The sequence below is a fragment of the Canis lupus genome, chromosome 14 (genome assembly GCF_011100685.1).
Source record: "Canis lupus familiaris isolate Mischka breed German Shepherd chromosome 14, alternate assembly UU_Cfam_GSD_1.0, whole genome shotgun sequence".
In the NCBI taxonomy this organism is placed as follows: Eukaryota; Metazoa; Chordata; class Mammalia; order Carnivora; family Canidae; genus Canis; species Canis lupus.
In genome coordinates, this window is record NC_049235.1 from 50,789,457 (window position 1) to 50,812,924 (window position 23,468).

The window sequence follows — 23,468 nt, forward strand, 5'->3', positions numbered from 1 at the left end:
TCCCTCTCTCCAGAGCAAGACTGCCAAAAACCAGATGATTAATACCAATTTCCCATGTGTTAAACAGCCCAAATCACCCTTTGTCATTTAAATTGCACTGAATTTGAATTTGCATAGGTTGCAAGTAGAGAACAGAATCTTGAAGCCACATAAAATAATCACACTTAGTCTTAAAACAGAATACATTAATCTTTTCTGGCACTGCTCCCCCACTGTAACCACAGAACTCAGTGCTACTCTTCGAGTGAGTCATGCTGTAAAATTTCTGGTTGACTTCTCCACAGAGAGACGGCACCACGTGAAACAGAGCCCACGTAAACTTTAGAGAGGAGAGAGCCTTCATGCCTTCAGCTTTCTGCGTGGCTCAGTGTACGACACCAAGACCAAGGCTGACTTCCAGAACTCTGAAAGATCAGCAAGTTGCAAGGGTGAATAAGGGCTCTTTAAAGCAGCAGGCCTAGACATCTGCATTTTATTTATTTATTTATTTTTGACGTCTGCATTTTTAATAAGCTACCCAAGTGCCTCCCAGTAGACTGAAGTCTGATCTGTTTACTGTGGATTATCCTGTAGATTCTGTAGGTTCAGGATTTTCAGCTTGTGTTTCTTCATTCTTCAACTCATTTTACACAATACTGCCAGAGGTTGCTCTTAACTGGCTGTTCTAATCATTTCTCCACTATGCTCAAAGCCTTCTGGGTGCTTCATGGCCCGCAGGATAATGTCCAGACTTCTTTGTGTGACATTCAAGGTCCTTAGTCATGGCTTCAGACTTTGCCCTTTCCATAGCTGAACTTCAACCCACATGAAACTGCTCAAATACTCACTATATGTCCTAAGCACTTCCACCTCCCTGCTTCTGCTAATTTGCCTTCTACCCCTAGAAAGTGACTTTCCACTTGCCCACAACCCAAATACTACATATTCTTCAGAGTTGAACTCATGGAAGCCTTTCCTGCTGGAAATAACCACCTCTATAAACTTGGTACTGTCTCTGTTGTGACATTGATGCTTTCTACTTTCTATTATATGATAGTATGGTCTATTCTTTGGTCTGCCCAGCACTCTATAGAAACAACAACCTCCTTCTCTATGCTGGCACCAGCAAAATAGGTTTTCAGGGAACTGCCACACATTTTATAAACCCTTGCCCCCTGGCCATACTAGTTGGTCTAGAGGTAGATATCTGATCCAAACTACAGTTACCAGAGCACTCCACCCCTTGACAATAATTGTGCCAGGATGCGCACCTGACTCAAGCGAGGCCAGTCATAGTCTTTTCTTACCTAGATCTTGCTCCACTGGTCACAATTAATTGGTTCAGGATTGGCACATAATCTGAACTGACCCTGTAGATTGAGAGCCAGAGGTTATCCCCTCTCCTCTGGCTCAAACTGGGAAGCTGTCCAGAGGAGCCATGGCCAAGGGATCAGGCTTCTTCACAGCTTCAGAGGGCCTTGAGACGCAGGGAGATACGCATCTGGTCAGCATGAGGCTTTAGCTCTCACAGTACAAAACACTCTCAAAGCACTATTCACCGCTGCCTTCAGAGACAAGGGAGGGGACCTGGTGATATTTTGAGAGAGTATCACCACACAATTCCTCTGCCCACTAGTTGATATCTATATTATTTTTAAATTTTTTATGGTGATGCTGAGTGGAAGAGAAAGGTTCATGCTACATTTATAAAAAGTTAAAAGTAACTCACTCTGTGAAGGTTATTAGATCTCCTCCTATGGGGGGAGGAGCAGAGGAAGAGGATTTTGAGAGCAAGAGAGATCAGACTCTTGAGGTAGAAGGAGGAGGTTTACTGCGGGGTAAGAGAAATCAGGAGCTGGGAACACAGAAGGTATGATGAGCCTTGAAGATGTTAAAATTTACTCTAGGCTAGTTTACTTTCAATTAAGCATGAAGAATGTACAAAGCATATTTTTCATGCATTTGAAAATGATTCTGCTTTGCATGATTCACGATGTTTTGGGCTGGTTTATTTTTAAACTGGACTGAGGTTAGAGAAAAGCACATTTGAACAGATATACTAATCCAGGGATCATGATAATAGTCCCCATGGCCATGTTGGAGATGTTTAGAAATTAAAAACAGAGAATATAGAAAATAACTTTATAAAATTTTATAATTATTATCCTAAACCTAAAGGATAATAATACATCACTTCAGTGTAATGTCCTCATACACAGGCATATCCTATTTAAACCCCTTCCTATAAAGGGACATCTTATTCATAATCTTTTTTTTTAAATCAAATACCAAATTTCTTTTGGTGAGATAAAAAAAAAGATATTGTGAATAATGAACTCCAAAAGAATGAGGAGTGAAATAGGGGCGATGACAGAGTGTAGAAACAAATAATAAAATTTCACATTAATATTACTGTTATATGACACATACAAAGGCTATAGAGGGAATTTCCTGCAATCAAATAATAGTTTCGTCTAAAGGGGAAAATACTGCGGCTAACATGTGATTATTTTTTTTTCAAACTATAATAAAATCAAATAAGAACTTACTCTTGAAATTTTATTTAAAGTTCTTATAAAGTATACTATTATGTGACTCAACAGTGTCATACTAGTTGAAAAGATATTGCAGTTTAACCAGCTATGTCCATCTGGGCAAAAAAGGTTATTCAAATACCATGCACTTTGATGAATGACCTTTTAAATGGCCTTGCCCATTTTGTTCTATTAGTTTGCAGTTAGTTCAGGGTAATGTATTAAATCTGGAACAGCAGCCCAGTGAAACCATACCTGTAGATGTAAAGAATTCATTCATTTAATGGCATTACCATTCTCAAATCAGTACTTAATTTTTTCTTTGTCTGAAAGACTGAGCAAATACTTATATTTTCATTTGGGGGAGGTTTTTTTGTTTTGTTTTGTTTTTGTCTTCAATGTCAGAAGAAGCACACAATTAAGTTTATTTTAAAAACCTCTGGACAGGGCAGCCCGGGTGGCTCAGCGGTTTAGCACCACCTTCAACCCAGGGCCTGATCCTGGGGACTCAGGATCAAGTCCCACGTCGGGCTCCTTGCATGGAGCCTGCTTCTCCCTCTGCCTGTGTCTCTGCCTCTCTCTCTCTCTCTGTCTCTCATGAATGAATAAATAAAATCTTTAAAAAAAAAAAAACCCTCTGGACAAAATATTTTAAGATTATAATTTTTCCTTGACCAGATTTACAAAATTTCAATCATAAATTGTAGAAATGACATAATATATAAGCTCATTAGCCTTTCTTGTAAATGTAATAATTTATATGAATGACCTAAATATAATCATGGCTCATTTAAGAGGGATCTTTCATTTGCCTGCAGTTTCCCAGTAGATAGGAGACAGATAGAATTTAAAGCCTCTGTAGGGAAGAGCAAATATAGTTCACAACAAGAGATATTTAAGTAGCTTTGAACATGGTTTGGTTAAAGCTCTTCAATTATAAATAAAGTCACTGGAAATCTATGTAAAACTTTACCCTAATATAGTTGTTAGTCTGAAAGTAGATTCTAATTAATAATTATTATGGTAATAGAAATCAGATTTAGTATCAAAAACTAAACCCCAGATTTCACAACTTGATGAAGACTTATAATTTCCCCTTTCCCTTCACAGATCACAATATCAATATATTTTTAATACTACAATTTTATTTAAAAAACAGATTAGTTATTGTAAACTGAAATTAGTGTGAATGTTTTCTATATTATTCCATCATCTAAACAAATAATTTCTTTTCTTTTTTAAAAACACTTTAAATTTTGAAATATATAAATTTATATTTTAAATAATAATTTTAAATAGTAATAATATTGGAAAGGAAATCTTTTTTAAAGAGAATGAGAGCACATAAGGGGGAGGAGGAGGGACAGAGGAAGAGAAAGAATCTTAAGCAGGCTCCATGCCCAGTGCAGAGTCAAATGCGGGACTCTATCTCAGGACCCTGAGATCATGACCCGAGCCAAAATCAAGAGTCAGATGCTTAACCAACTGAACCACCAAGAAGCCCTGAAAGGAAATTTTTTTAAACTTGCTTTTCTGTCAGCCAGTTTAATAGTAAAAATATTTACTTTTACAAAATATATTTCCTTCTCGGTGTCTACATTTCTAGGAATTCCCTTCTCCTCTTGAAATATGTGAGAACTTTAGAAAAAGAACAAAGAAGGTCTGTGAAATGGGTGGGTAGTGCATCAGCTGGGATGGATGCTAAGTGTATGGGGACAGAATTTTGATGGAATAATACTTTGCTCTAAGTTTTAATGAGTCATGAGCACGACTCAATTATCTCTCCCACGGTCAGGACAGCAAGTGTAATCATGACGAGGCACGATAACTCTTGTCAGGTAGCCAAGACTGCTCACTGGAATCTCTCTCCAAGTGCTCTGCAAACTAAAGGAGCTTGGATACATAACTTTATCACTTCCATCTTTTGATCTTCAACATAAAAATGATCACAAATATATGGTTATTCTTTAAGCTCTTCATGCTTAATTTTAAGGTTTGATCTGTCATAGGTGAACATGAAGGCAGTTCAGTATTTCAGCTGGTGAACTTCTCTAACAGATATGGTGCATTAATTCCAGGCCACAGAATCTAACATGCATCCAATCAATTCTTGGTTCCCAAGGACTCTCAAATCAATCCACTTCTTCATATTTTTATTACAGCCATTTTAGTCTAGGGACTAATCATCTCCCACTTGAACCAATGCTATCATCAATAATTGCATTCTCTACCAATAGCCTGTTTGCAATCTAATCTTTCACTCATAATATTCCCAAATAAATCTTCCTGACATGCCTCTTCTTATTATGCTCCAGTCCAAAAATTTAAATAACTTTTTAGTGCCTCTTAAATTTGTATGTATGTAGTTCAGGATGTAACATGCATGAAACACAAGACTAACTCTTTACAGGGACAACTATAGAAACAGACCCTTAACATGTACATACCTTTATTTTTATAACAACATATGAGATTAATAGATTTTTCAAATATTTTAAAATTCAGTTTTATTCCAATAATTTTGATTTTTTATGTCTGTTAGCAGTCATTTTATCTTGCCTTTTGATTTTAAAGGGGATTTTTGATATTTTTCCAAAAAAGGTTTTGGAAAAAATCCAAAAAGAAGTTACTTTTGTTTATATTTATTTTCACTTACATATTGATAAATATATATTCAGATTTTCTCCACCACAAATGAAGTTAAATACTATGTTAATCTCTTATATAACTATTATAAATACAATTATGTGAAAATCTGTATATAACAGCATAGTAATTTTGCTGAAATGGAGACCAGAAAAATTTTAGTGATATATATAATAAATTTTGAATTATATGTGTTTTTATTATATTACTCTTCCAAACATCACAGGCCTTTCAACAGAATATGCAGACTAGAAACAATTAAATTCAGTCATCTTTGTTGTGTTTGCCAGTTTTAGCCATCCGAAGGTACATTTATCAAGTTAAGAGAAAGGAATATATTTCATTTAATAGTTTTTTAGTTTGGTTTATACCTGTTAAATATTTAAATATATAGTGTGTGAGCTTCTGTGCCGTAGACCCCACAAATATTAGGGGAAACCTGCCATGTGACATATGGCCACTGATACCAACTTTTAATATTTTTTATGTAGTTATTAACAATATTATCACTCATAATCAGGGAAATACAAATCAAAACCACAATGAGATATCATCTCACACCTGCCAGGATGGCTAAAATTAACAACACAAGTAACAATAGGTGTTGGTGAGGATGCAGAAAAAGGGGAACCCTCTTGCACTACTGGTGGGAAAACTGGTGCAGCCACTCGAGAATAGTATGGAGATTCCTCAAAATGTTAAAAATAGAACTATCTTACCATCCAGCAATTGCACTAGTAGATATTTACCCAAAGGACACAAAAATATGGATTCAAAGGACACATGTGCCCCAGTGTTTATAGCGGCATTATCAACAATAGCCAAATTATGGAGAAAATTCTAATGTCCATCAACTGATGAATGGAAAAAGAAGATATACATATACAATTGAATATTACTCAGCCATCAAAAGAATGAAATCTTGCCATTTGTAACAACATGGATGGCGCTAGAGTGTATTATGCTAAGTGAAATAAGTCAGCCAGAGAAAGACAAATACTATATGATCTCACTCATATGTGAACTTAGAGAAAACAGATGAACATATGGAAGGCAGAAAAGACAAAAAAAGAGAGAGGGAAAGAAGCCATAAGAGACTCTTAATGATAGAGAACAAACTGAGGGCTGATGGAGGGAGGTGGGAGGGGAATGCGCTAGATAGGCGATGGGTGGTTAGGGAGGTACTTGTGATGATGAGCACTGGGAGTTGTATGTAAGTAATAAATTGCCGAATTCTACTCCAGAAGCCAATATTGCACTGTAGGTTAACAGCCCAAAGTTTAAATTAAAAAAAATAAATTCTATCATATTTAAGACATAAAAGGCATAAAGTATAATATCATGAACACCTAAATACCTCCCCCAACTCAAAATATAAGATTGGACCAGTAATTCGGTATCCCTATTCACCCCTGCCTAATCACATTTGCACCCTCCCCTTCCAGAAGCAACTACTATCATGAATACTTTATTGCTATTTTAAATGGCAAATTCTTTAAGGGTGTATTTTTATTTGTTGATGATGTCCACACAGGGTTAATGTTAATGATCGTGTATGATATGATACTAGTAAAGTTGCAAGATTGTCTTAATAATTCTGCTGATTTTTCTTTGGTTTTCTAAGTAGATAGTAACATACTTAAAGGGGAAAACAGTTTGGAATCCTCCTTTCTGAGCTCTACATCTTTTGTCTCTCTCTCTTGCCTTAACCTGTACTAGTATTGACATTTAGCACAACACTCAACAGAAGTGGTGAGGGTGGACCTTCTTGCCTTGTTTCTGACTCAAAAGGGAAGACTTCTAACATTTGTTCATTAATTATGATAGGTGCTGTAGGCTGATGATACTGCTTTAAGAAGTGGCATGATGTATGTGATCAGAGCTCTTCTGAGAAAAATTCTTAGTGACAGGATGGATTGGAGCAGAATTCTCAGGGAGTTGCTGGGTCAGAAATCACTTATTGAGCACAGAAGCCTTGGTGTCTCCAAGGTCCCATCAATAGGACACGTGTTTCTTGGCTCTGATTCTGACCACCGTACCAGAGAACTGCCCTTTCACTTGCTCGATCCACCAAGTTTGACAAATTTTATTATACCACAAACCCACATGGGTCTTCCTATCAATAATATCTAAAACTGTGGTTACTGTGATTCATTATAGGCTCCACACATGGTTCTATTACACAGAAAAAAATCACCCAAGTCACTGACAATCAACTGATCTTTTAATTCTCTTTCAAGTCATTTCAATAAATAGAACCTGTAAGATGCTGACACAAAGCAGTCATTTCTTTATATTATCTTACAAGCTTTAGGAAAATTTAAAATTTCCAAAGGAAGTTATCTACCAGAATCTCAGTCAAAAGACAAAGTCTTTTATATAACTCATTGTTTGCATACATAGAGAAGTGGAGAGCAAAAAATTATCTGGTAAATATTTTATAAGTAGATATCCATTGAAATGAGGAAATTCACTCTCAAACTTTGAATCACTATATTTAATAGCAGATATTTTTCTCCTTTTATTGTCTAGACTAGGCAATAGCAAGTTTGTCTCCTCTTCTGGACTCCTATTTTCCATTTTATTTTTCTGTGAAGACACCAATCATGTAGACAGACACCAATTATGTCTTACAAATAATAAGATAAAGGTTTCAATTCCACTTTAAAAAATTCTAAAGGCTTATGAAATTGCTAAATTAATAACACTGCATGGATTTCACCAAATCTTGGCTCCTGACCCACTGTCAGTAAATATACGTTTCTAATAAAATGAACATGCTTAATTCTGTAACTAAACAGCCCAAAGGAATGGTATCTGCCATAGCAATGAAGTCTAATGACAATTCTGCTGACATTTCTCCTATCTGAAAATGAAGCCATGTGGAAAATGATTTCTACACCAGCAGAATAATTAAGATAGAAGGCAAAATTTGATTCGGTGGAAATGGAAGCTCAGATTGTCCGTGTTCTCAGTGGGGCGCATGGGGAAGATGATATTATTTCCTTCACCATTGTCTTTAGTTGGCATCATCTTTCCACACTCTCGTTTTTAAATCATATTTTTTGATGTTCTAGCTGTACAGTAACAAATCCAACTAAAAGCAGTGGTAATCCCAAGGGACCTTGGTTTCCTTTTGCTGGACATACCTTCCTCTATTCTGAACATTGATCCAGAGAACAGGCTCTTTACTGACTCTTGGCTGTCTTTGGCTATACAGATGTTTTAATTAAAGGGTATTTCTTTTAGCTGGCTTCGGAGTTTTTATGAAACACGTGCCTTCGTTGACATCAGCCAAATGAAAATTGTACCTAAATAAAAGGTGAAGTTGTTCAGTTCCAGTACTACTTAAGGGGAACTGTTAGAAACAATGGAAGGAAAACACCAAGCTATAGATGTTAAGAATCATTATTTTTCTATAACATATAGATTATTTTAGTTCCTAACAAAAATTTTTAATGAACAAAAGCATGTACTACAAGAAAACCAGAAAATATCACCAATTAAAGTCTAAGCAACATGTTTCAAAGAAAGTGTGAATAGAATACTTTATTTGGATCCTGTCAACATAGTCTAATGACCTTCTTCTCTATTTGAAAATGGCTGATTTTAAATAAAAGTTACTCTAGCTGCTCAAGAGAACTTATGCAAGGAAAGTGCTACACTTCAACAATAAATAAAATGAAATGTCAATTCATTCTCATATGTCCACAAGATTATTCTGTATTGTATAAGCAGAGTGTTTTCAATGCAGCTGAAACCAATTAACCACTCCAGGCATAAACCACTTCATTCACAAAACATGCAGCATCTAAAGTGTTTCATGCAATATGAGATTTTAACCAAATAGTTATTATTTCACAGATTTCAGAACACTCTGTTCTATCAAATCCTCCCAGGAAATTATCCAGTTTTTTTTTTTTTCCTTATGGGTTTTTAGTACACAAACATCTACTCCTCTAAGAGGCCCTATCACATTCCTACTTAGATCACCTCTTATACTGTGTTGTGACTGTCTGATTGTCTGCCTCCCCTCTAGGCTATCCCTCCTTAAAGTAGAGGTTAAAATTTAGTCATTGTTGTATCTGTTGACTCTCATTCCTGATTCCTCCAAGTATCCCTGGTGACAGAGACAAAGGTTTGGGAAGACCCAGAACACTGCTTATGATCCAGAACGTGAATCTCTGTCCTTATAACCCCCGAAAGTCTTTAATGTCTCCCAAAATACCACCTCAATTCCTCCTTTTGTGCTGTGGTTTTAAAAATACAAAAACTTCCCAACTGTTATCTTTCTTTCAGCCTTCTTGCATCCTAAGAATCTTGTTTTGTTGCCCTAATCACCTATTGTATTTCTCCTTTACCAAAAATGTGTAATGTAGGGAAAAGTTCCAAACAGGCAAGGCTAGATAGTAAACTTCTTAAAATGTTCATTTCCCAAATGTATTACATAATCTAGCAATCTATCTCTAGTTAATACAATCCCCATCTCTGCTAATCTATTCTACCCATCAGAATCCAGGCCCAAATCAAATCTGGACTAATAGCAGATGCTCAAAATGTGCTCTGATGACATAAACAAAAGGTTCACATGATATAAAAACAGAAAATTTGCTCCTCTCCTTTACTTTTTCACTAGTTTTTTAATGAATATTTTATATTTTTATTTGAGAGACAGAGATAGAGAAAGCATGAACAGGGAAGAGAGGGAGAAGCAGGCTTCCCACTGAACAGGGAGCCCTATGCAGAGTTTAATCCCAGGGCCCCAGGATCACAACCTGAGCCAAAGGCAGACACTTAACCTACTAACCATCCGAGTGCCCCTCACCAGGTTTTGTTTTGTTTTGTTTTGTTTTTTAAGTAAAAGACTGGAGGGCAGGGCAAGATGGTGGAGAAGTAGGGTCCTCATGTCACCTGTCCCGACCAACTTACCTAGATAATTTTCAAATCATCCTGAAAACCTATGAATTCCACCTGATATTTAAAGAGAAAATAGCTGGAATGCTACAGAGAGAAGAGTTTGTGCTCCTAACAAGTACAACTCGTTTTTAGCCACTCTGCACTGAGCAAAATGACTAGAAAGAACTCACCACAAAAGAAAGAATCAGAAACAGTCCTCTCTGCCACAGAGTTACAGAATTTGGATTACAATTCGATGTCAGAAAGCCAATTCAGAAGCACAATTATAAAGCTACTGGTGGCTCTGGAAAAAAAGCACAAAGGATTCAAGAGACTTCATGACTGCAGAATTTAGATCTAATCAGGCTGAAATTTAAAATCAATTAAATGAGATGCGATCCAAACTGGAGGTCCTAACGATAAGGGTTAATGAGGTAGAAGAAAGAGTGAGTGACACAGAAGACAAGTTGATGGCAAGGAAGGAAGCTGAGGAAAAAAAGAGAAAAACAATGAAAAAAACATGAGAAAAGATTAAGGGAAATAAATGACACCCTCAGAAGGAAAAAAAAATCTATGTTTAATTGGGGTTCCAGAAGGCGCCGAGAGGGACAGAGGACCAGAAAGCATATTTGAACAAATCATAGCTGACAACTTCCCTAACTTGGGGAGGGAAACAGACATTCAGATCCAGGAGATAGAGAGATCCCCCCTAAAATCAATAAAGACCGTTCAACACCAAGACATTTAATAGTGAAACTTGCAAATTCCAAAGATAAAGAGAAAATCCTTAAAGCAGCAAGAGACAAGAGATCCCTAATTTATATGGGGAGAAGTATTTGATTAACAGCAGACCTCTCCACAGAGACCTGGCAGGCCAGAAAGGGCTGGCAGGATAATTTCAGGGTCCTAAATGAGAAGAACATGCAGCCAAGAATACTTTATCCAGCAAGGCTCTCATTCAGAATAGAAGGAGAGTAAAGAGCTTCCAACATAGGCAGAAACTGAAAGATTATGTGACCACCAAACCAGCTCTGCAATAAATATTAAAGGGGAACCTGTAAAAGAAAGAGGACCCCCAAAGAAATAATCCCAAAAACAGGGACTGAATAGGTATTATGATGACATTAATTCATATCTTTCGATAGTAACTCTGAATGTGAATGGGCTTAATGATCCCAACAAAAGGCATAGGGTTTCAGACTGGATAAAAAAGCAGGACCCATCTATTTGCTGCCTACAAGAGACTCATTTTAGACCTAAGGACACCTACAGCCTAAAAATGAAAGGTTGGAGAACCATTTACCAATCAAATGGTCCTCAAAAGAAAGCAGGGGGAGCAATCCTCATATCAGATAAATTAAAGTTTATCCCAAAGACTGCAGTAAGAGATGAAGAGAGTAAAGGATCTATTCAACAAAAGGACCTAACAATTATGAATATTTATACCCCTAATGTGGGAGCTGCCAAGTATATCAATCAATTAATAACCAAAGCAAAGACATACTTAGATAATAATACACTAATAATGGGAGACTTCAACACGGCACTTTCTGCAAATGACAGATTTTCTAAGCACAACATCTCCAAGAAACAAGAGCTTTAAATGATACACTGGACCAGATAGATTTACAGATATTTACAGAACTTTGCATCCAAATGCAACTGAATATTCTTCTCAAGTGCCCATGGAACTTTCTCCAGAATAGACCACATACTGGGTCACAAATCAGGTCTCAAGGGATACCAAAAGATTGGGATTGTCCCCTGCATATTTTCAGACCATAGTGCTTTGAAACTTGAACTCAGTCACAAGAAGAAATTTGGAAGAAACTCAAACATGTGGAGGTTAAACAGCATCCTGCTAAAAGATGAAAGGGTCAACCAGTAAATTAGAGAAGAGTTAAAAAGATTCAGGAAACTAATGAGAATGAAGATACAACCATTCAAAACCTTTGGGATACAGCAAAAGCAGTCCTGAGAGGGAAATACATTGTAATACAAGCATCCCTCAAAAAAATTGGAAAAAACTCAAATACACAAGCTAACCTTGCACCTAAAGGAACTGGAGAAAGAACAGCAAATAAAACCTACACCCAGCAGAAGAAGAGAGTTAATAAAGATTTGAGCAGTACTCAATTAAAAAGAGACCAGAAGAACTGCAGAACAGATAAACAAAACCAGGAGTTGGTTCTTTGAAAGAATTAGTAAGACAGATAAACCATTAACCAGCATTATTAAAACCAAAAGAGAAAATACTCTAATTAATAAAATCACAAATGAAAAAGGAGAGATCACAACCAATACCAAGGAAATACAAACGATTTTAAAAACATATTATGAGCAGCTATACACCAATAAATTAGGCAGTCTAGAAGAAATGGACGCATTTCTGGAAAACCACAAACTACCAAAACTGGAATAGGAAGAAAGAGAAAACCTGAACAGGCCAAAAACCAGGGAGAAAACTGAAGCAGTCATCAAAAACATCCCAAGACTCAAAAGTCCAGGGTCACATGGCTTCCCAGGGGAATTCTATCAAACATTTAAAGAAGAATCAATACCTATTATACTAAAGCTGTTCCGAAAGATAGAAAGGGATGGAATACTTCCAAACTTGTTTTATGAGGCCAGCATCACCCTAATTCCAAAGCCAGACAAAGACCCCACCAAAAAGGAGCATTATGATGAACACAGATGCAAAAATTCTCAACAATATACTAGCCAATAGGATCCAACAGTACATTAAGATTATTCACCATGACCAAGTGGGATTTATTCCCGGGATGCAAGGCTGGTTCAACAGTCATAAAGCAATCAATGTGATAGATTGTATCAACAAGAAAAAAAACAAAAACCATTTGATCCTCTCAACAGATGCAGAGAAAGCATTTGACAAAATACAGCATCCATTTCTGATCAAAACTCTTCAGAGTGTAGGGATAGAGGGAACATTCCTCAGCATCTTAAAAGCCATCTACGAAAAGGCCACAGCAAATAGCATTCTCAATGGGGAAACACTGAGAGCCTTTCCCCTAAGATCAGGAACAAGACAGGGATGTCCACTTTCACCACTGCTATGCAACATAGTACTAGAAGTCTTAGCCTCAGCAATCAGGCAACAAAAAGAAATAAAAGGCATTCAGATTGGCAAAGAAAAAGTCAAATTCTCCCTCTTTGCAGATGACATGATACTGTACATAGGAAACCCAAAAGAGTCCACCCCAAGATTGCTAAAACTCATAGAGCAATTCGGCAGTGTGGCAGGACACAAAATCAATGCCCAGAAATCGGTGGCATTTCTATACACTTACAATGAAACTGAAGTAAGAGAAATTAAGGAGTCAATCCCATTTACAATTGCACCCAAAAGCATAAGAAACCTGGGAATAAACATAACCAAAGAGGTAAAGGATCTATACCCTAACAACTACAGAACACTTCTGAAAGAAATTGAGGGAGACACAAAGAGATGGAAAAATATTCCATACTCATGGATTGAAAGAATTAATATTGTAAAAAAGTCAATGCTACCCAGGGCAATTTACACATTCAGTGCAATCCCTATCAAAATACCATGAACTTTCTTCAGAGAGTTGGAACAAATCATCTTAAGATTTGTGTGGAATCAGAAGAGACCCCAAAGAGCTACAGGAATATTGAAAAAAGAAAACCAGAGCTGGGGGCATCACAATGCTATATTTCAGGTTGTACTACAAAGCTGTGATCATCAAGATAGTGTGGTACTGGCACAAAAACAGACACATAGATCAATGGAACAGAACAGAGAATCCAGAAATGGGCCCTCAACTCTATGGTCAACTAATATTCAACAAAGCAGGAAAGACTATCCACTGGAAAGAAAGACAGTCTCTTCAATGAATTGTGCTGGGAAAATTGGATAGCCATATGCAGAAGAATGAAACTAGACCATTCTCTTAAACCAGACACAAAGATAAACTCAAAATGGATGAAAGATCTAAATGTGAGAGAAGATTCCATCAAAATCCTAGAGGAGAACACAGGCAACACCCTTTTGGAACTTGGCCACAGCAACTTCTTGCAAGATACGTCTATGAAGGCAAGAGAAACAAAAGCAAAAATGAACTATTGGGACTTCATCAAGATAAAAAGCTTCTGCACAGCAAAGAAACAGTCAACACAACTAAAAGACAACCTACAGAATGGGAGAAGATCTTTGCAAATGACCTATCAGATAAAGGGCTAGTGTCCAAGACCTATAAGGAACTTATTAAACTCAACAGCAAAGAAACAAACAATTCAATCATGAAATGGGCAAAAGACATGAACAGAAATTTCACCAAAGAAGACATAGACATGGCCAACAAGCACATGAGAAAATGCTCTGCATCACTTGCCATCAGGGAAATACCAAACAAAACCACAATGAGATACCACCTCACACCAGTGAGAATGGGGAAAATTAACAAGACAGGAAACCACAAATGTTGGAGATGATGTGGAGAAAGGGAATCTTCTTGCACTGTTGAGGGAATGTGAACTGGTGCAGCCACTCTGGAAAACTGTATGGAGGTTCCTCAGAGTTAACAGTAGAGCTACCCTGTGACCCAGCAACTGCACTGCTGGGGATTTACCCCAAAGATACAGATGCAGTGAAACAGCAGGACACCTGCACCCCGATGTTTATAGCAGCAATGTCCACAATAGCCAAACTGTGGAAGGAGCCTCGGTGTCCATCGGAAGATGAATGGATAAAGAAGATGTGGTTTATGTATACAATGGAATATTACTCAGCTATTAGAAATGACAAATACCCACCATTTGCTTCAACGTGGATGGAACTGGAGGGTATTATGCTGAGTGAAGTAAGTCAGTCGGAGAAGGACAAACATTATATGTTCTCATTCATTTGGGGAATATAAAAAATAGTGAAAGGGAATAAAGGGGAAAGAAGAGAAAATAAGTGGGAAATATCAGAGAAGGTGACAGATCATGAGAGACTCCTAACTCTGGGAAACGAACAAGGGTTAGTGCAAAGGGAGGTGGGCGGGGCGTGGGGGTGACTGGGTGATGGGCACTGAGGGGGGCACTTGACAGGATGAGCACTGGGTGTTATACTATATATTGGCAAATCGAACTCCAATTAAAAAATATATAAAATATTTAAAAAAATAAAGTAAAACACTTTTTGAACTTCATTAGGTTCAAAAGGAATTCTATAGAATTTTAATCTTCATTTCAATGACTGCTTTTATATCATTACTTTTAGAGAATCAGTTCATTTAATTAATACGTAATATTTCTATTACTCATTTATTCTAAAACTATAATTTCCTGTTAGGTATATTTTCTTCAAGAAAAAATTCTAGAGGGCTAATATTTTATTTCATTATGTATCCATGAAATAGGTGATTAGATTGCCTCTTTTCCAGATGACTTGGAACTAAAAAGAATTCATATTTAGTATAACTTGCAGTTTCCATTCTTAGATAAAGGCAGTATATCATGCATAGTTTCTACATCCAAATTGTTCAGTTCTGCTTCATGGCATCTGCACAGAAATTGTTCACAAGGTGACACTATGATCACAAACCTAAAAATCAAAACACTTTCATACATTTTTGGAAAGGTTATCTTTGCCTTGAAATGTTTAAGCCAAAAGTTCTCTTTCTAATGCTCCTTGATCAATGAAGTAAAAATAAATTACTCAATTTAGATACTAAGTAACTAGAATTATAACATATATTCTTTACAACAAATCACTAGACAGCAACCACTGAGAGGATCTCAGTGGCTCATGACTTAGAGCTAGATGGAATGAAAAAAAATTTCAAAGAGAGAAAATGTATAAACACAATGGAAGACATGGAGAGTCACATTTGTGTTTTCACCACATAGAATGAACAGCTCTGAGAATATTTCAAATATAAGTAGTGAAAGGATACAATAAATGGAAGAATGAAATGCTATATACATTTTAAACTGATGAAAGTTCTGCTAATCTGAAATAGTTAAAAATTTCTATTTGAAAATTCACAACTATGCATGCATACACACAAATACTTGCTTTTTAATGCACTTTCATTTAAATGTTTTTTAAAGATCTTATTTATTTATTTATTTACTTATTTACATATTTATTTATTTTGAGATAGAGAGAGAGAGCATGAGCAGGGGTTGGAGCAGATAGAGGAGCAGAGGGAGAGGGACAACCAGACTCCCTGCTGAGCAAGGAGCTAAACACAGCCTGGATTCCAGGACTGGGATCATGACCTGAGTCAAAGGCAGTCACTTAACAGACTAAGCCACCCAGGAGCCCCAAATGCACTTTCATTTTCAAGCAAGCAGAAAATTCATCAATATCGATTATAATCAGTTACTCCTGAGCGCTAGCAAAGAACAACAACATGGCTACAGGAGAAAATGTCTTAATGTTATCTATGTGGAAGTAGGTACAGTAATTTCATAGAACAAAAGAATTGGTTAGAGAAGAGTTTATCAAATATCCTAAACAATAATAAACCAATATATCAGAATCATCAGATATCTTTAATACATAATCCAGTAAAATAAGGTAGTTAAAAACACAGGAAAATACTGTGAGATAATTATCATAATTTTAAAGGAAAACCACAGAAGCTATATTTCACACTAGAAATCTAAACTAAAGTCATACACTAGTGAATCCATATTATGAGAAGATAGGACATTTTCTATCATTGTGTTATGATGATATATTCAGGAGTTTTAATATGATGATATTCCACAGAGATATTTTTCATAATTGAAACATTACCTACCCAGCGACACCTGTGATACTTTTCCCTCTGGCCATAGAACCATAAAACATATTTATAAAACTTAAGAGTCAGGATGAAACTTGGAAGTCATTTACTTTAAGTACCTTTATCCTCCTTTTTAAAAGTGTTAGTTTTTCTTTTTCTAATTATAAAAATGATAAAAACTTGTTGCAAACCTTTAAAATAAAAAGAAGTACAAAAGTATAAAAAAGAATCAACTGTAGTCATAACACCTGTAGACAATATAATACTCTACATTCATGTCTTTGTGTTTTTATTTAAAACAATGTCATGAATATTATGTCATGCCATGTCACAAATACAATTTTTAATGACTGCATAATATTTCAATCTCTGAATGAACCACACTTTATTTAATTATGCTCCTATTTTAGGTTCCTGAGGATGCTCACTAAAATTGTGATGATATATCTTTTGAATATATATATTGTAGGAGTACAATTAAATAAATTTTATCACTCATTGATAAAATATATACCCATTTTTATTTATTTAAGATGAATTCAGAGAAAAAAAAAAAACTCTTCCTTTTATACATGTGGAAATGTAGACATACAAGTTAACTGACTGATGAGGTCCATAACCAAAATTATCTGATTTTCTGTTTCTTACTATAATGTCATTCTCTATAATTTAAAAGTACAGCTGTTGGATCTTATTCTGCTGTATGTATTCTATTGCTATATCAATATTGCTATCTTTAAATTCATAATCCATTATTCATCTTTTACTCATAACTATTTCATTCCCTCTTGAAAGCCTACATGGAGTGGCAATAAAACAAATCAGAAAAGCAAATTGAAATGTTAAAGAATAAATAAGAAATAATAAAACAAACAAGAAAAACACCAGTATGAGACACTCTTTCTTATTCTTTAGATTTCAACCGAAAGTCTACCTGAATATGGAAAAAGGCAGCTCCATTATGATTGCTAGTAGGCCACAATTTAAAATAAACTAGGTAGATTCTATCAAAAGTATAATTACTATTCAAAGAGTTAAAGCATGTAAAATGATTTGGATACATTTCTGAAATTATTTGGGAGGCAATTGAAGGGTAAAGGCTTCAATCAGTTTCCACAAAGTCACGATAAGCATCTCAGAGACAATCCTGGCTGCCTTAAGATAGATTGTTTACATCAAGAAGATGTGCATTCCCTACTTCCAAGGGGAGAAATGAATCAACCATCCAGAAAGCCTAAAGTTTACTGACCTTCCACATATGACCTTCAAGTACGCTGATAAGCCAAAAAATGCAACTTAGAATTATTGGAAAAATATAATTTTCAAGTATATATGAATTTTAAAATTCAAGATTATTTTAGTTTTTTAGAATTACCAAACTTACCTTTTAGTTTTTAGAATTATAAAAACTTTAAAATAATCACTAAAATATTACAATGACCATTTTTTAATAAAAAATGCAATAAGAAAAAAAAATGCAATAAGAGGGATGCTTGGATGGCTCATTAGGTTAAGCACCTGCTTCTTGATTTTGGTTCAGATCATGATCTCCAGGACCTGGGACCCAGCCCCATATCAAGCTCCATGTTCAGTGCTCAGTGCAGAGTCTACTTGAGATTCTCTCTCTCTCCCTCTGTCCCTCTCGCCACTCATGCTCTCTCTCTCTTTATATATATATATGATATAATATAATATAATATAATATAATATAATATAATATAAATAAAATATTGTAAAAAATGTAGTAAGAAAACTCTATACTCCAACATCACAGTTTAGCTTTAAAAAAGGATTTCAGGGTTTTATTTCACTTCTTTCCCCTTTTGTCCTTTTAACATGTGCTTAGGATCATCAATATATTAACTTTTCATACTCATAAGTGCTATTGGTACACAAAACATGAGAGTTCATTGTAAAAGTAAAAAAGATGTACTGTTAACTCATCAAATACAAATAGCTTTATACATGAGATGACAAATGTTTTCCTTTATCCTAGAAAGGTTCTTCACCTAATTATGACAAATAAAAATGAAACTAGTTAAGTGAGTGGATATTGATAGTTTAGCCCACCCCATCAACCAAGAGCCTTGTGCTTGTTTGGTTATAGAAATTAAAAAGGAAGAAAAAAAACACTAAATTTCAAATGTTTTTGTGCCTCTGACTCTTATGATCAGTCATGTTATATTGAACAAGTATATTTCATTTAAAAGCACAATTTAAACCAAATGACATCAAAGTGCTGCACAGAATATAAATGTCAATGTTTTGAATACTGTAGTTTCTTATTATAATAAACACACAGAGATCCTTCATACATGGTTCTTACTTTCTTCATTTTATTTATTTATTTAGAGAGCATGAATGTGAGCAGAGGAGGAACAGAAGGAGAGGGAGAGAGAGAATATTAAGCAGGCTCCACCCCTAGTAAGGAGCTCTCTGAGGGCTCGATCTCAGGACCCTGACATCACAACCTGAAGAAAATCAAGAGTCAGATGCTTAATGACTCATGTGCCCAGCTCTCTCTTCCTTTTAATTTTTTTTTTATTTATTTATGATAGTCACAGAGAGAGAGAGAGAGAGGCAGAGACATAGGTAGAGGGAGAAGCAGGCTCCATGCACCGGGAGCCTGACGTGGGATTTGATCCCGGGTCTCCAGGATCGCGCCCTGGGCCAAAGGTAGACGCTAAACCGCAGCACCACCCAGGGATCCCTCTCTCTTCCTTTTAAAGATACAAGTGACAGAGGATATTCCCAGAGCTGATACATCTTCCTAGGTATACTCATAGTTCAATGGTACAAAATGTTGTTAATAAATGCACAACAGAAGACTGAGCCCAGTAAGAACTGCACAATAGATATGATACACTGAGGGTTACATGCAATTTCTAGTATTCTGGCTATCAACTCTATCCTTTTCTCCCCCAAGTAAGAAAGCATATGGAATAGGATTGATTGACAATAATATTAATTATATAAGCATTATTGTATTGGCTTTATTCATAAAGAAAAAACTAAGCAATTTCAAACTTTATTACTTCATTAGGAGTATCTAATTATTCACTACACATCCCACACCTGATAACAAAACACAATAAATTTAACATTTGATTTCAGAGTCACTATCCAGATTAATTAAAATCCAAACTAAAGATAAAAAAAATTTTTTTAAGATTTTATTTATTTATTCACTAGAGACAAAGAGAGAGAGAGAGGCAGAGGCATAGACAGAAGGAGAAGCAGGTTCCCTATGGGGAGCCTGATGAGAGACTTGATTCCAGGACCCTGGGAACATGACCTGAGGGGAAGGCAGACAACCACTGAGCCACTCAGTTCCCCCTAAAGGTAACCAAAATTTTAATGTGGACTTGGTCAACAATTTGATACACTAAATAGATTTAATCTAATTGATGAGAGAGAAATAAAACTGCTTTTAGATTATCTATTTTCGCTTTCAAGTTGTTACTAAATTTTTTCCTAAGTCACTTCTACTACACTCTTGATGACCTACAACATCTCCACTCTGTTCATCCCATCTTTGATATACCCTAAAAAGATTAAATTACATTTTAGTAATGATTACTATTCAAAAGCAAAAAAGACCTTAGAAGGTTCTATCATCATTGCAACATCTCCTCCAAAAAAAGAAGAGTAGCCTCCGATAAAGTTTTCTTCCACTTATCCACAACACCCAACCAGCCCTACCTTTCTTACTGTACTTTTAGCCAAAGGTAAGTCAAAGTGGCTGCTTCTCTAGTAACAATAACAGTGATCACTCATAATATGTGATAGAAATCCTTTTATAGACCACCGACATTTAATTTTAGACCAAAGAATGTGGGTAACTGTTTTTGCAAACATATCTAAAAGTGCTCAATTTTAATTTATACATACATAACAAGGATAGAGAGGTCTAGCTATAGGAAAATGTGCTAAAGATCCAAGTTTTTAAACAGATTAGGTAACTAGAAGTCAGGTTCACTTTCTGTTAACTAAAATATTCTTCACTTTACATAATGATTTATTTCAGGAGTTCATAGAGAACTTCTATATGCATTCAAAATGAAAACAATTACAAAATATCAGTTTAGTCGCATATTTCATAGGATATAAACAAGGTACAAGGAATGTCTGCATTTCTGATATAAATTAAATGCGGACAAAATGGGACTCACCGATATGATTTCCATTATAGCTTTCATTTAAAAAAATGATTTAGAAAATTGATGCTTGTAGGTCTTTTACACTTTATATCTGTTAAACACTAACTGAAAACACACGGCACAAAGTGTTTCTGTGGAGAGGAAAACCTCCTACTGGGTTTAGACTTCCTACTGGGATTACTTTCTCAGCTAAAACCATCTTTGGTACTTTACTGACAGTCTAAGTTCTTTTCTATGAAACACACACACATACAGCTTGACAGCTTATATTTTCTGTATAATATTTAAAAGGAACTTTTCAAATATAAACTGCTTCACTATACAATTCACAATCACTCTTGGCTGGACTACCAGAGCAACCCACCTGACATAATTTTGTTCCCACATGTGACATCCAATAATTATCATGAAACAAGACGACTTACCGGCCCAAAAGAATTACTGTCAAAACTGTGTCCATGATGATCACCTTCAACCCAGATGTGACCCCGGGGAACTTTGACATACCGGTTTTTGTGGCCCATGGTTCTAGAAATAAAGAGCATACATAACCATTGAGATAAGAACAGAAAGACCAAGTAGTTGAGCATACAAAGAAACAAAGGGCAAAAATGCTATTATAAAAATGCCACAGATATTTACAGGTGACCATGAAGCTACCCTATAACTATTTTTAAATAACATATAGTTAGGACCTTATAAACCTATGCACAGTATTTTTTTCACTCTTCTGTTAAATATAATGTACTAGCACCAAATACAATGTTTTACTATCATATTAAATTCTCAATATCCTAAGTATGGTTTTTATGAAATAAACTCTAACAAAAATACAGATCAATTTATTTTCTGATATTTGCTTTTATGTCAATGTTCAACATGATCAACTGTAACTTCGTTTTTTTAGTCAAACTTTTCAAACCAACAGATGGCATTTTTCATGACTTCTTAATAGTCTAAAAATCGGCATATATAGAAACAACAACAAAAAAACCCCTGAGAGATCTCCTGTCAGATTTAAACTATCAATATCAGCTGAAAATTTTTTATCAGTATTATTTTATTTAGTCAATTATTCTTGAAAATGAGGAACTTTTTAACAATTTTTAAGACTATTAAATATTAATAATCAGTAATACACATTTAGTGGAACATTCTTTACATTGTTTTTTAAAAGATATTTATTTATTTGAGAGCGAGAGAGACAGGAGAGGGAGCGAGAGAGAGAGAATCCTCCAGCACTCACCACTGAGCACAGAGCTAGATTCCACAACCCTTAGATCATGACCTGAGCTGAAATAAAAAATCAGACGCTGAACTGACTGAGCCGCCCAGGCTCCCCAGGAACATTCTGTATTCTTAAGGCTAACATGGAAAAGGAATAAGGAAAGGCTCTCTCATACAGTATTGGTGGCAATATAAATTTTTTTTCCCCTTTTTGCAATTTGGGGCTTATTTTCATTAAATTTGTTAAGAGACTAAAATGTACATGCCTTTGATCTAGTTATTACACTGTTCTGTAGAAATCCATTCCAAAGAAATAATCAGAAATACGAATAACTATTTATTATCAGGAGTATTCAACACAAGCTTTTTTTCCTTTCTTTTTTTTTCTTTTTTCTTTTTTTTTTTTTTTTTTTAAGAAGGGCAAACTGCCACATGTAGTGCCTCATTTGGATGTCTGGAGCTTGACTACATTACTTTCTACAAATGGACCTGGACAGCTCATTTGGAGGTTTTAGCAGGGGAATGCAGCTACTCCTGTACTCTTGACTGAAGAAAATTCCTTCCCTATTGGGAAAGGTCCCTCTCTTCTACAGAGCACGTGTCAGGAGGGATGCTCAGGGAGCAGTGATGAGAAGGGACACCCGCCTAGCCAGCCAGATCAGCTGAATCAACTCCGGTGATCAATGGGGTGACAGATATCGCAGCAAGATCTCCCTCATATCTGCAACACAAGCTTTTTAAAAGAAATACATAAGCTTTTTATATCATATATGTATTTTCTAAATATTCTACAACATGGCAATGGTTAAATAAATTATGACATAACCAATTTAATAAAATGAACAAGATTATAATAAAATATTACCTGATATATAATAATAAATTATTTTGAAGACAGAGACTATTTTTTTTTTCTTTTTTTACTCCCCAAAGCATCTGGGAAAATGCCCAGCCTAAAGAAACCTATCAATAAATATTGGTTGAATGAATGAATGAATGAATGAGTACATCTCACCCCTAAGTGTACAGAGTTAAGCACAGAAACTGAGCTTTGTGAGCTATTCTTTGATGTAGAGTCCCTTTCAGGCCATTTTTGTTAGTTAGCACGTTGTATGTGTGCAGAAGAATACATAAAAAAAAAGACTACGCATAAATTGGTGCTATAGAAATTGAAACTATTCATTATCTAGAATGGTTTTTAATTTTCAAGATAACTTCAGTGTTGAATTACTTTACTTGAGATCAGTAAATCATTCATGCAA

The 23,468-nt window shown here is 35.5% G+C and overlaps 1 protein-coding gene across 5 annotated transcripts in view; it reads right to left on the bottom strand.

Annotated features, from left to right (window-relative positions):
* Window positions 1–23,468, bottom strand: part of IMMP2L (inner mitochondrial membrane peptidase subunit 2) — an 848,583-nt gene that overhangs the window by 184,375 nt on the left and 640,740 nt on the right. For all 5 annotated transcript variants that reach the window (XM_038557367.1, XM_038557364.1, XM_038557365.1 and 2 more), the window contains one exon: window positions 21,405–21,507. In XM_038557367.1, coding sequence (XP_038413295.1) covers window positions 21,405–21,507 — 103 coding nt within the window. The remainder of the gene's footprint in view (window positions 1–21,404; window positions 21,508–23,468) is intronic.